At 40.1% G+C, this 15113-nt stretch overlaps 1 protein-coding gene across 3 annotated transcripts in view; it reads left to right on the forward strand.

The window, feature by feature from the left end:
* Window positions 1-15113, forward strand: part of plcb1l (phospholipase C beta 1-like) — a 125043-nt gene that overhangs the window by 82103 nt on the left and 27827 nt on the right. For all 3 annotated transcript variants that reach the window (XR_014802814.1, XM_084954320.1, XM_084954319.1), the window contains exons 10-13: window positions 4519-4665; window positions 5865-6022; window positions 9868-9950; window positions 11901-11985. Coding sequence is in view for 2 of the 3 variants with exons in the window: in XM_084954320.1 (XP_084810446.1) it covers window positions 4519-4665; window positions 5865-6022; window positions 9868-9950; window positions 11901-11985 (473 nt within the window). In the remaining variant the exon portion in view is untranslated. The remainder of the gene's footprint in view (window positions 1-4518; window positions 4666-5864; window positions 6023-9867; window positions 9951-11900; window positions 11986-15113) is intronic.

Below are 15113 nucleotides of genomic sequence, written 5' to 3' on the forward strand. Positions count from 1 at the left end.
AGCCAGCACTCCTGGACATGCTGTGCTTTCATGATGTCTCAAGTGTCAGTAGACCCAGAGCTGCCAGTACTGGAAAACATCACACTCCAGATACCAGGCAGCAAGGTCTTATATTTGCCAATTCAAATTTTTTCTGTGCTAGAAAAGCATCTTACACAACTGTGCCAAAATGGATGAGTTATCGTACGCCGTGTACGGTTTATTATGAGCAAAATGCTGGGTTGATTTTTCTCCCCATAGTGTCAAACCAATCGCTGCCTTTGAATATGCCAACTATAGCTGTATTTAGATTACTTACTCTATATGTTTACCTTTTGTTAGTATATTTTCTCCTTTGGGGCTTAAAACATCAAAAACTGTTAAAGCTGGGAAGTCATCAATGCACCCGATTTCTTAGCTTCGTATTCAAGGAGGGTTGTGGTGGAGAAGGAGTTGGCGTTTGGCTTCATACAGATTGATAATTCATCACAGAGCTTCCAGGAGTCGGATACTATGAACCTAATTCTTATCTTCTTTTTTCAGGTTTGTCTTTTGATGTGTTAGTGTAGTGGTTAACACGTTTGCCTATCTATGATTGTAAAAACAAAATGCACTTGCAGTTAAAGTTAACAGTATGTCACGTGACTTCTACCCCAAATCAAACTGTGATAAGCTCAGTTGCGACATAAATTCAAATTTTACTAAAGGATTGAGTGAAGGTTTCGACAGAAGTATCGGTGGCTTGAATGGTTACCTCGATGTAGTCGCTGAGAGTAAGTAGTAAGCTGAAAAAAGATAAGAAAGCAGTCAAGTGAACATATATTTGAAAATAACAGGTGGTTTTTACTAAGGCGTCCATATGGCAGAGCAGTAGAATACAGCATTTTTCCATATAAAGCTGCTTATTAATACTTTTTGTCATTATGCTGGAGATCTGGAGGATTAAATAATGCTTTTGTGTCAGGAATTCAAAAAAATGTCTTTGGTGCAAGAAGAGAATGATTATCTAAACATTTTATGGAAACTATACTAAACTAGAAGCTTTGTCTTTTTAATAATCTCCCCTGAATAAAGTGCCTACTTTACTCTGTTTGCACATGTGACCGAATAAATCACGGGTCCTTAAATTAGTTAAAAGTCATTTTTTGAAGCACACATATCCATCCTGACTGCCTAATGTTTGACTCTGATCACAGCCATGTGCTCATACTGTGATGTTGTGTGTTCATCCTGTCCCAGGCTCTCTGGAAGCATGCCCTTCCCTGTCCCAGTGACAGATTTCCCCACGTGAAGTATTTATCTAGCCGGAGGAAGTGCTGCCATCTGCTCTGCAGAGGGGTCCAGAGCTCCACATGCAACCTTCACACACACACATACACATAAACATAGTTTCTCCTCTTTCAAGGACACTCATGTTCGTAAAAACATACATGGATTTTAGGTGGCATGAAAATTTTAGATACGCAGTCTGTGTTTAGCTCGGGGTAAAAAGCCCCCCTGTTGATGGATAAACAGAGAACCATATGCTTTAACTAAATGTGCTCCAGAAATGTGTGTATTAATGATGGTGAAGAGTTGACTTTATTAAATGTTTTAATGTTTCACTTTCTTCATTTGTGACTTGGAGATTTTGTTTATTTTTTTATTTTATACCTCTCATTCATGTCTTCACTGCTGAATCACTTTCTGTGACTGTTTCAGTCTGTGCTCTCTCAGATGTTATGACATCGTTTGAAGGAAGATGAATGAAATACAAAATGAAACGAGACACTTGGAGAATTTTTCATAATTCAAGAGTGGATAGTTGGCTTATTCACTTGAATGGTAGAGAGGAAGCTCTCTAGTCTTACGGGTGAAATTCAGAATCCATCTCTCTGTCCAATTTCCTCTCCTCCCAAGTTTTACTTGGCTCAAATCTTCCTGTAGAATTTCTTCTCAGGTTTCACCTTGAGAGTAGCACTTGTATGTTCCCACTCTGGTTCGGCTGCATTACAATCCCAGCCGTGTCAACACAATTGTTCCGTGTTTGACCTACAAATGTCTTGAGAAATGGGGAAACTCTTTGTCTGCACGAAATGTGTGACCTCAGCCAGGCGAAGGGAGATCCTGGGAGTCAGCAGGGAGTAAGACGCTGAGTGCGACAGAGCTCAGATGTCACAGACAGCAGCTAGCGTTAATTAGTCCAGCAACTCTGCAGAGGGCGGCACCGCATTAATTAGCATAAAGTGGCCAGAGGGACCTGCTGCACCCGTCAAGCTTGCATCACTTAGCATATTTAGTATAATTTCAAGTAAGTGTGTGTGTGTGTGTGTGTGTGTGTGTGTGTGTGTGTGTAGGCAGGTGGAGGAAGTATTTTGTTTTGCTTTGAGCAGCAACTATATGTTCAAAATTTAATTCATGAAGGCAAGGTGTTTGATGTGTATGGTAATGCGTATGGAAATATGATCTCTGTGGATGGAGATGTGGAGCTTTTCATCAACCGCTTATTACTTATTTATTCAGTGTTATTCACTTTCTCAAGCACATTCAGTGAAGATTAGCTGAGTGATGGCAGCCAACAGGCAAAGCTTATCATGAGTGACCGTGACTACCAATCAACAACGAGGAAGGAACATCTCCATGGGCAGCTTAGCTTCATCAGATCACTGTATTACTTTGTGATAATAGCAATATTAGCTGAAGCTAGTGGAGCCTGAAATGGAGAAAAGTACATTTATATGTTAATCTACCTGCTGAGCAAAGGGAGCCTTTTCAGACTTGAATTTTAATAATGAGAAGCATGTACTGTAACACAGTATTTAACTAGAGTTAAATGTAGGAAAACATTGAGGGACAGCCCTAAAGGAAACAACGAGTTTCCCTAAATAAAACGAAAGAAAGTTATTTACCATCAGTCTCACACCCACTGTAATGCTTTAACCTCCTAGGACCTGGCGCTCACATATGTGGACATCACATTTTAGGTTGTCTAGACCAAAATACCAAATTTTGCTCTACAAGGGCTTAATATCCACTTAAGAGGACATTATACTGCCACTGTTCTATCGAAGTTTAAAGCAGGTTTAAAAAATTACGTAATTCTTTGTTTTTACATTCATCAGGTCCCAATCAGCCCAAATAGCAAAGAGAAATTAAAAATGCATGCCATGAAACAGTTCGGGTCTTAGGAGGTTAAAGGTGGAGAAAAATGCAGGCACATGTTTACAGAAAACAAAAGTTGCTTTTATTTTATTAAAGTCACAGGTGAACGGGGATGCCAGTCCATTCACCTCCATTTGAAATGTGGAAATAATGTTTCTATGAAAAGTGACAGACAAAAACACTCATAGCCATGTTCAGTTATGTTGCAGTTTGTTAAAAAATTTCATGTAAGGCATTGCAAAGGGTGGAAAAAAAATCTGTGACACATATGCCACCATATGCCACGCACCATATTTTAGCTTGTGCAGTTAAAAGGATAAGGCATTCTTAATGTTTAACACAGTGACAAATCTCATTAAGAAAATTAAATTCCAACATTATGTTACTCCATCTGCCAGTACTTTACATCTTCCTTACCCTGTCTTTGGCACTCAGCCCCTTTGCCCATTAATTTCCACTGAAAAACGAGACAATTCTGTGATTTAACTTTTAAATAATTTTCTAAAACTTTAGGCATCTGCAAATTTTCTTCAAATCAGAATAACTGCAAGATTTGGCAGATAGTTCTATACTGAGTCAGATGACTCAAGAAAAAGCAGATAAGATGATCACTGCAGTGAACAGTGAAGCGCGTGGAACAGCATGGCTTTTGGAGTGTTTTCACACCTGCACTTTTTAGTTTACTTCTACTCTGATATTTTTCCTCCTTGTTGCGGTTCGTTTGTGCAGATGTGAACAAGGTAATCTGAGTTATTGGATCCCAAACTGCTTTGGAGTTTGTTTGGAATTGGCCTGAGACCGAGGAATCCAGAGCGGTTCATTTGTGGTGAAAACTCAATCGACCCAACCGCCAGGTGTACGCTTCGAGTGTGACCTAAACACCTTCCTGTAGCCTGGTGTGCTTTCTATTCTGCGATCCAGCAGAGCAGCACAGATGCGCAGAGAGTTTCTCTGTGTTATCGACTTGTCCAGAACACCTTTCTGGACAAGTTTACTTTTGTTCCTAACGCTCCAGACTCATCTGACTAATAACTGAAGTGAGCGTTCTCATGTGGTTTGCAGTGACGGAGTTGAGTTCACCTGGAGTTTACTTGAAGTTTTTTCTGTGTGAAAAGAAATCAAACCACAGGAAAAAGACACAAGTCTACAAACTCATCAACTGATTTGGACCCAAGTAAATAAACTATAGATGTGAAAATGAACAATGTACAGAATAATCTGTATCAAGCTTTAAATACACAGTTAGCAAATCAGCTCATTTTTGTTTTGTAGTCTTTTTTGTGGAAATTGTTGCCATCTGGAAAAACAGAGAACATCACAATACAATTAGATTTGGACGCTTGAACCAAAAAAAATGTTTTCACGCTTAGGATGCTGACTGCTGTTGTGTTCATGCAGGTCAGATCTCAGCAGAAGGCTTCACCAGGTACCTGAATGCAGAAGAGAACAGCATCATTCCTCCTGAGAAGCTGGACCAGAGTGAAGACATGACCTTTCCCCTCTCTCACTATTTCATCAACTCCTCACACAACACATACCTCACAGGTAAGCACGTACACACGTTAAAACTTCTTCTTCTATCGGTCTGCTTGCGCAATCACGTTCAACTTGATTTTCCTCCTGACTGATTGCACAGGGAGATCCTTTATTCTCCCATAAATGAAAAGATCAGTCGTTCATTTAGAAATACAATTATGGTTGAAGTGAATACACTCAACTTTATACCTCGTGGGTCAGTCAATCAAATGCACCCTTGCATATCAGGCTCCCTTTCTTGTGTTACTTCTCAAGAGGTTATCCAATCAAGTCATGCCATGATACTCGATTCATTGATATTCATGAGTTAAATATTTCTTTGGACTGGTAGTCAAAGTAATTCCCTGCAGTGCACAAGCATGGCTGGCACAATAGAGAGGCCATTTTCTCTTCAATGGATATTAGAATTCATCTATTCAAATCTATTCTGGGGGGAACTGAAGAGCATTGAATCTATGAAGTGGATCAGATTTCAGCAGCGATTGGAAAAAATTGAATTTTCTGTAATAGCCCAGCCTCATAGCTGGTGGAATGAAGAAATGAGAAAAACCAACACGAGGTCTTTTAATTTTCTCCTCACGAACTGTGTTTTTCTTTAGGTATTTTCATAGTGAGTCATACTATGCTATTCTAATAGGGAGCAGAAGCGTGTTGCAATGTGGAGTCTATTTCTGTCCATGAGGCATTTGTGTTTCACAACTTTACATACAAAAAGAGCCATGCAGAATCATTAGTTTGATAACAGGACAAGCATTTCATGTTATTGACCCATTGTAAATTACATTTTAAAAATAAAGTAACTGTGAAGAAATATTTCACCTCATGGAGTTGCTTAAAGATGTCAATTAAACAAGTTTTTTTTTTTTAAAAAAAGCTGAGAGAAAAAATGAGAAAAGAGTGAAGTAAATGAATGGCATCACACCAAGTGAGAACATAGCTGCCTCTCACTTTAACACACTTCCACTTATTTTGTGGAAACATGCTGCTAATGTGAAGAGATAATTGCTTCGCTAATGGTGACAGGGTGATGAGATTTGCCTGCTTCAGATAACGACAGTTGTATTGTTTTTACTGCATGTGAGGAACAATACAGTTAATGAGCTCTTGAAAAGTGGGAGGATGTGCTTTTGTGGGCATCCTGTTTCTTTTTGGATCAACTTAGCCGATACCTGTAAGAGCTGTTTTTTGTGTTCGTGTGTTCGGTGCAGCCGGCCAGCTCGCAGGCAACTCTTCGGTCGAGATGTACAAACAGGTCCTCCTTTCTGGGTGCCGCTGCATTGAACTGGACTGTTGGAAGGGTCGCACCACAGAAGAAGAGCCTGTTATCACCCATGGCTTCACCATGACAACTGAAATCTCCTTCAAGGTAACACAAGGAGAGACGGTGATGGTGATATACGGAAGGGCTTGGTTGGGGGTTGGGAAGCAAAGGGAACGTTTTCACAGAAGGGTATTCTGCTCAACAGATCATCCACCCACTGCTACTAACCCAACTGTTAGGGTTAATTTAACAACGTTGTGTTGTTAAATTTAGATTTAGAATTAAATAACAACAGAACACAGTGTGTTGTTAAATTTGGTTTATCTGTTACTAAATTAGGTTTAAAAATATCTAAAGAGAAGAACACTGAAAAGCTTATAAATTCAAAAAAATGCATAAATTCACATATTCTAGATGCAGGATTTCTCCACGTTTTATCTTTAAAAAATTCTCAAAGAGTTCTTTCAGGCCAGCTGAATATGCTGTTAGCCATGTAAACGTACTCAGTTTTACAACAAAATGCAGAAGCTTTAACAGAAAAAAAGAATATTGTACACACTGGGGGACGATCGTGGCTCAAGAGTTGGGTGGTCGCCTTGTAATCGGAAGGTTGCCGGTTCGAGCCCCGGCTTGAACAGTCTCGGTCGTTGTGTCCTTGGGCAAGACACTTCACCTGTTGCCTACTGGTGGTGGTCAGAGGGCCTGGTGGCGCCAGTGTTCGGCAGCCTCGCCTCTGTCAGTGCACCCCAGGGCAGCTGTGGCTACAATGTAGCTGCCATCACCAGTGTGTGAATGTGTGTGTGAATGGGTGGATGACTGGATGTGTAAAGCGCTTTGGGGTCCTTAGGGACTAGTAAAGCGCTATACAAATACAGGCCATTTACCATTTCACTGTGTTATTTCATCTTCCAATAAACGGATCCATTCTCAAAAACTCAGAATTAATCTAATCTATTTTGTGAAAGCCACCACGTTGTCCCGCCATCATAAAGCTAAAATGGACAGACCGGCCACATACTGTACGTGGCACGCCAAAGGCAGAGAAGAGGAGAACCCACAGGCATTCACATGCCGTGGATTGATTCAAAATATGAACATCATACCTATAATTTATCATCTGAAAAGGGGTCCCTATCACCAAACAAGTGAAAACGCAAAGGACAACAGACCAGTGTTCTGAGAAACCGTCCTACTTTGGCAAGTCATCCTACCCATATGATTATTTGACGGTGACTTCTGACCAACTCTAACCCTAACCATAACCATTAGAAATATTTACAATAGCTGAAGGATGGTTTCCGAGCTAGGATGGATTCCCAGAACACCAACGTCTGGAAAAAAGTCATCTTCTCCCTCCTCACTTCACGCCTCATCTCCTGAGCAGAAGTCAGAGCTCTAACACACAAAAATGTTCAAACAGGTGCTTATTTATTCCAGATATTGTCACAGTTACTTATTGCAAGCAGATTAAATATGCGAGCCTCCCCATTCCAGAAAGCTGGCCACAAGCCGGCTAAACAACAGCATATGGTTATAAGCTAACATTATGCTAGCTAATCTTCAGCTGGAGTGTCCTAATCACACTTTCCCTCGGATAAACAGTTTTATTATGTTCTTACATCGTATGAGAAGTTATTCAAATAAAGCTTCACTAATGCTAGCTAAAAGCAGCTAACAAAGGCTGACAGAAAAGTTTAGGATATCCTCAAGTCACCTCAGTGTCGCTGTCGGAAGTGAGCTTCACTGACTCATCAGACTTCCTTAACAAAGTTTTTACAGCCTCCTCGGGAGTAAATAGACATGTACACCAACTGAAATAAGCAGCCGACTGTCAGCCTGCACACACTACAGATGAACGGCAGCAAAAGAACTCAGATGACTGCGATCTACTGACATTTAGTGGTTAGATCTTGAACACGGTACTTTTGAAGATGCAAAATGAATTGGTTAACAAAGATTTAGAAACTTAGATGTAGATACCTTTATTTCTAATATACATATATATATATATATATATATATATATATAAATTCTGTGTGTTAGTTTTACTGTAAAATCCTTCAGGACATGGTGGCACTTTTGACTATAAAATCATGATACAGTACAGTCTCAAAAGGTTGATTCTGTTCATCTGGAAGTATCGTTTGTCACTCATCCAAGTGACTTCTTCAGTCTCACCTGACTGCAGGTTTCCCCAGTCTTATAAACAGTACATTTGCACAATGACTGAAACCAGCACACTGAATGAACAATGGGCTGGGAGGTCAGTTCCTTGATCATTAATATGTAAAATCTCATGACCATTGATCAACAACCACTGATCAAAGCTCATTAATCAAGGGCCATGAGTACCATTCACAGAGAGTTGGGGAATGGCTGCAATCACAGCATTGTAAGATGATGAAAGATGGACCCTTAGGCCCCCTCCTCGATTCACAGATGGTATTGCCCTTTTCACGTAAATGGCCTCCTTGACTCCCCACTCAAACCAGCGTTCCTGTCCAGGATGTGTACATCCTCATCACTGAAAGAGTGTCCACTGGCCTGTAGGTGTAAATAGATAGCACACTGATTCTGTGATACTGGATGTGTCTGTACAGTTTTTCCCCACAATTTCCTCCCACACAGAGAGGGGGGATTCATCCAGCCTGCATTTTCTAATAAAAATTTCAATAACTTATCCCTCAGGGATGCAATACAGTATATTGATGTGTCAATATTTTGTACCTACTTAAGGAGGATTTCAGTCTTTATTGATCTGGTGACACATGTGGTCACTGGTGTCAAATAAACTGAATTATTTTAATAAAAAGAACCCATCTGAGGATTTGGAGGCGTGCAACCATGTGTCTACAGCTCTTAATCTAGGAGCTAACTGTGGTTCTTTCTTGTTCTGCTACTCTTTTGCAGACCTTAAAAATGGTCGACTGACAAAAAATGGATAAATACTTGCAGAATAAAAATGCAGACACACTTCTAAGTGTGATCATGGTCAAAACTAACAAACAATGTTCCCTGGGAAATGCTGTACTAAGGGGAGTGAAGAGAAGAGTTTGATTTAATTCATTTAATTAATTTCCCTTTTCTTTGATTGACATCAGGGCAATAGTAAACCTCACCACAACTATATATATTTAAAAAACACATTTCAACAGACAAGTATAGACTGAAGAAGAGATAGAAAAAGCAAAAAGTGGGGCATGCAAGGAGCAGATGGCAAATCGTAAGAAACAGGGATGCGCTGAATAACCCTAGAAAGAGAAGCACCGAGGGGCAATTAACTGACGACGAGATGCTTTCATAGGAGGAGGAGGGCATGAAAATTTAAGGGCAGAGTAGTGTCAAGACAAAAGAAGAAAGAAATGGGTGAACTGATTGATGGAGGAAATTTAGATCTAATGAAAGTAACAGAAGAAGCAGAACAAGCCTAATGCAATTAGTCTGAGAGTGAAATGCAAAAAGAGAAGAGTTGTAAAAGATGGAAGAGAGCTACAGATTGAAGGGGTTGGGTTACAGACAAAGATTTTTATTGGAGGAAATGAAGGCTTTTACTGAACTGCCACTGTTGTTAATGATGGTGTAATTGACTCAGACAATGAGTGGCTTAGAAATCTAATATCGGATGTTGAAGTGTCTTCAGCAGAGTTGGGGAATGATTCAACAATATCGCTCAGCTCCCATTTATTTAAATACCTGCAATCGATGACCTACTGTATGGGATTTTTGTTCACATTGTTGTATTCAGGTTCATAGACAAAACAGTGTCACTGTAGTTAATGACTTCAAAAGGTTTCGATATTTTTTTTGATGGGCATTTTAGTGATTCTTGGAAACCAGTAGCAAACTCCTGTGTTTTCATTATGTATGACATTAATTAGATAATGATCCAACACTGAGCCTATGTTGTAATTTACAGGTATATTTTGTATTCTTTGTGTTTGGGTATTTAGGAGGTAATTGAAGCTATAGCAGAGTGTGCCTTCAAGACCTCGCCTTTCCCCGTCATCCTGTCCTTCGAGAATCACGTGGACTCGTAAGTTAACAGGACATTTTTTAACTTGTTGCCTTAAGAGGTTCCAATTGTGCCAGAATTATCTTTACATGTGCGCTGCCTATGTTGATTCAACATGTGACAGTCGCCTTGTTGCACTTTCTGTTCTTTGACTCGTGCTCAAAGAACACAATGGCAGCCTGATGCTTTGCTATCTCAGTCATTTGACTACCGTGGTCAAAGTGAGTCGCCAGTGGCAAATTTCTTAATGAACCGCTTGATGTTTGGATATTATTCTATGTTTAATCTTGCACTGGTGTTATGGGTGCTGGAAGCAGTCAAAATAGAAATCTAAAGATAAGTGTAAGCGGTTTATCAGGTATACCCAGATATATCATTGTAACAAAATGTTATATACTGTGTCCTGTGAAACTTTAATTTAAAAGTAAATGCATTCCACTAAATTAGGCAGTTTTCCATTTGTTGTATTCGACAATATGCTTAATAGAGTTTCAAAAGGATTTATGTATCACACATGGGTGCAGTTACTGAACTGTGGACCATCTCAAGCTGTCCACTGACATCTCAAAAGGACAACTAAAGCCTTGAAAAGTCAAAAGCTGGAGCTGGGTGCGTGTGGAAGGAGGTGCACCCATGTTTCATTAAATGCATGAATACATAATGCAGAAATATGCTTTGTGGCAAAAACTAAGAAGCTGTTGCTCCTCTGAGTTTCCCGTCGCTTGGATGGAATCAAACATGCAGCATCTTCACTTTGTAGAGAGTACTCCTCGTTCTACTCCCGTTCTCAGTGAGCTACTGAGGTTGCTCCTCCAGCTGCTTCAACCAGCTGCTCCTCCAACTTACAGAGGGTCTTCAGGGGAGATTAAGGGGTGCCATTACCAGCTGCAGTTTGAGACAGTGGAGTTATAGTCTGTTGAACACAGAGATGAGTCTCACAAAAGCCTGCCGACAGGGAAACAGGAGACAGGAATGCCTGGTGCTAACTTATTTGCAGTGACTAAACTTTCAAATTAAGAGCGCGGGTATTACACAATAGCAAATTGATTACGTTCTGAAATATACTTGGTGGTCACTGATATACGTGATCAGCACCTTCAGGTAATTAATATGTATGGGGAAACATACATACAGAATCTGTTCATAAATAAAGTATTAACCAAGGTTTTCTTCTTTCAGTATTATAAAAATATATCTCGCATTTAAATTGATTATATAGCAGACAGAAGAGTTTTTATTTGATTGTTCTATGTCAGGCCTTTGGTTACTGTATCCAAGTCAGTTTAGACCTTCTGAGGAAAAGATTTGCCTATCACTTATATTTATAGACTCTAGTATAGAGTTGCATTGTTGTCCCACACATATTTTAATGAATTGTACTATGTGAAGCTAATATATAACACTTTCCAGAAATATGCTAATATATTACATGGTAACAGTCAGAGTCAGTGTGAACAGGAATCTATGGAAATCCATATGCTGACTGGTTTCCCTGGGACTGCTCCATCATTAGCTCAGTTGTCTGCTGACACACTGACAGCACATCACGACAACAGTCATGAAACCGCAATCAGACAGTAAGTGCAAAAAGACGGCAGAGTAAAGTATTAAAGTCAGACTGACACAGACAAATATCTGTGTCACAACTGAAGAGCAGAAGAACATAAACAAATATCCACTAGATATTGACGCCGTGCATGTGAATATAATTTTTGCATAAATGAGGCTTCATACTGTTAAGCATATTGATGAGGACTGTCCGTCAGCAGGACTGTCAATATGTCTAACCAACCACTTTGTTTTTTATCAACTGTGTAAACATCTGCAGAGCTAGGGAGATGCTTCTGATGAATCCTTTCATCTTTAATGGCACCAACGGACTCTGGGGCAACATACATATTCAGGATATTGATATTTAGTGGAGAAATCATGATTGTGTATGTGTGTGTGTCTTTGTGTGATGACTCCCAGACCAAAGCAGCAGGCTAAGATGGCAGAGTATTGCCGGTCAATATTTGGAGACGCATTACTGACAGAACCTCTGGAGAAATATCCTGTGAGTATATAAGATCTCCACGCACCTGCTACATTTGCTTGTGCTCACGCTCACATTCACACTTGCTTGTCTCTTTCCAACACACGAACACATATGATACAACAACAGTGAGGCATTCAGAAGATACTATCACACAGATGAGTGCACTAGAGAAATGAATGTCCTTGAACGCTGCTGCTCACCATGCTGCCCATATAAATGTACTCTTTGAGGTAAAAACTCACATAGTTACACACACACACACACACACACACACACACACACACACAGTACTGTGAAAAAGTCTTGAGGTCTCTCATTGCTTCATATTTTGCTTCCAAAGAGACTTGACCACTGGTGCTCCAAGCTGGTTTTTGGTCATTGGCTGCTTTTTACACTCAATGCTGACCCACAAATCATTCAAGCATAAAAAAAGGCATCTAACACAAGAGACCAACCAGTGTTTTGTCTGCACATACAGATAACTTGGCAAAGAATCCGTTTTAAATGGTATCCTTAGGCACTTTGTTACTAGCAACCTGTTGTAAAACACATAGTTTGTTCCATTTTCTCTAGTTAAATCTACGAAAAATACCAAAGATAAAACATTTTGACAGAATCTGTGAGATGCATCTGGACCTTTAGTTGATCCATCTACTGGTCACTGAAGCTTCATCAGAAACTGTCCCAGTGTATGGGTAACTGTCAAGAAGCCATTCTTAAGGCAAACAACAGAACTGGACTAGAAATCTGTGGCAACAGGCCTTATGGAGTGAAAAATTCAAATTGTAAATTGTTTGGGGTTGCATTTCAGCCAGTGGTGTTGGGGGTCTTGTCAAAATTTATGGAGTTGTGAATGCAATAAAAAGGATCATCATCCAATACCATCTGGAAACTGTCTGATTAGCAACAGATAGCACACTGTTTCAACATTATCGAAGGCAGCCAACATCCAAAGAAGAGCTTCGAATGTCCTTCGAGAAGCATTTTGTTGACAGGAAAGCTTGCCTAAGAGAGTTCAGGCTGTGTTGAAGAATAAACACGGTCATACCAAATATTGACTTTAAACTTTGTTGTTTGCCTTATATACTGTATTTCCATGAATGGACGTTTCAACAAATCAGTGCACCTGTTTCCCATTTTCTAAGCAAAATATAAAGAAATTAGTCTTGACTTGAGACTTTGCAATATCTATATATTAGGGGTGCAACGATACTCGTATCGATGTTGAACCGTTCGATACAGTGCTTTCAGTTCGGTAGGCATATGTAGGAACAATACAAAATTTTTAATTTATTTTATCAGCTTTTCTTCTGACGATGCTGTCTGTGTTGAGAGCTCAGTGGATCTGTGTTCGACTACTCCGCCTAGGCTGCACTGTGGAGCGCAGATCCACTGAGCGCAGCACAAGCTAGCAAGACAGAAGTTAAGCTCGTTGCAACATGGCAAATTGAACCTCCCCCACCCTCATTCAGATCTGGCCTTTGGAACTATTTTGGTCTTCATGTGAAGCATGACCCTGAAGGTAAGCGCGTCATGGACAAAAGTAAAACAGTATGTCGGATGTGCCACGCAATGCTCAATTACATGGGTGGGAACTAGTGCGTTAGCGCAGTTTGCTTGTTAATGTGTTGACGCTGTCCAGCCCCACGCACGGGGCGATCCGCGGTAGCTTGTCAACGGAGATTTGCCATGTTGTGGCGTTAACGTTATTTCAGATTAACGCTGACAGCACTAGTGGGAACACAATGAATATGACTGCACATTTACACCGACATCATCCTAGTGCAAAGACAAGTGGAAGCAGACAAAAACAACAAGCACGCATGCTACAAACTTTACCCGAGTCATTTAGACAGTCGTTAGCACATGATTCTCCTTATGGGGACCTGATATGTTTAATATGCTGCTGAGAAGATACCCCAGAAGAAGCGTATAGTATAGCTTTTATTTTGGAAAGAGACATTTCTCTGTAATAAACTCTCTTTTCCAGAGATGAGTGATTTCTCGATCAGATAGATTTATTTTTTTTATTACTTTGTTGTTTCAGCAACATTAAATTTAAAAACTGTACTTTTGAGTTAAAATATATATTTATAATTTTAATAAATGACAAATTAAAAAGGCATGAACATTTTTTTTGTATCGAAAAAATATCGAACTGTGACACCAAAGTATCGAACCGAACCGAAACGTGAATTTTGTGTATGTTCCACCCCTAATATATATGTGTCTCTGTTTTTCTTTCTTTTTATTTTCTTTGTCTCTTTCTCACACATAACACCATGTGACCTTTGACACCTGGCAAAATATCCTGCTGCTGTTGTTTTTCATTGAAGCCTGAGTCACTTTCACTTTCTCTTAAACACAGCCATGGAAGCTAACTTTTAACGAATCATCCTGCAATCGTGCTTATTCCTCCCTATCACGTCTGTGTTATCACAGCAGAGACTGCAAACAAAAGCCGTTTAAGATTAAAAGGAAGCATTTTCCGCTGTAATCTAAACGTGGCTTTTCTTGGCAGTCCTTTATCTCAGACAGGCCTTTCCTCTGTTGCCATGACTACCAGTTAAAAGCTTCCATTGTCCCTTTGTGGCTAAACTTCTTTTTTCCCCCCCTAAGGCGTCTTTGTGTGTAATGACGCAGGCTCTTACGTGAGGCAAATGTAGACACTTGCACACAAACTCTCGCATGGACTTTTAGGCACTTCTCACCGTGCGTACATGAAAACATGCCTCGCAAACAGTTCTGCACATATATGTACTTTAATGTACCGCTTACTCCTCTCGCGTCATTCTCCTGGGATGACGTTATTCCCTTTGGCACAACACTGTGGAGCAGCTAAAGTTCCCAGCAGCAGTAAGATGCAGAATTATCTCACACACGCAGGGAGCTCCTCCAGCACTGCTGCCTGCCAGAGTCACAGCCCGCTGAGAATTACAGCCTTCTGACTGGATTTGACATTGAAGTATTATCAGGGAGAAGCCTTTTGAATGGAGTGGCAGAGGGAAGGAGAAGGGGAGAGATATGAGGAGACAGACACCAAGGGAGAATTTAGAAAGATGGAAAGAGAAAGTGCCATTGAGGAATGAGCTTTCTACCACTGAGCATGTACAAACTAGGAAAGGTGAGAGCAATGACAGTCACTC

This window comes from Perissodus microlepis, chromosome 15, assembly GCF_051167445.1.
Source record: "Perissodus microlepis isolate ML-2025 ecotype Zambia chromosome 15, ASM5116744v1, whole genome shotgun sequence".
Taxonomy (NCBI): Eukaryota; Metazoa; Chordata; class Actinopteri; order Cichliformes; family Cichlidae; genus Perissodus; species Perissodus microlepis.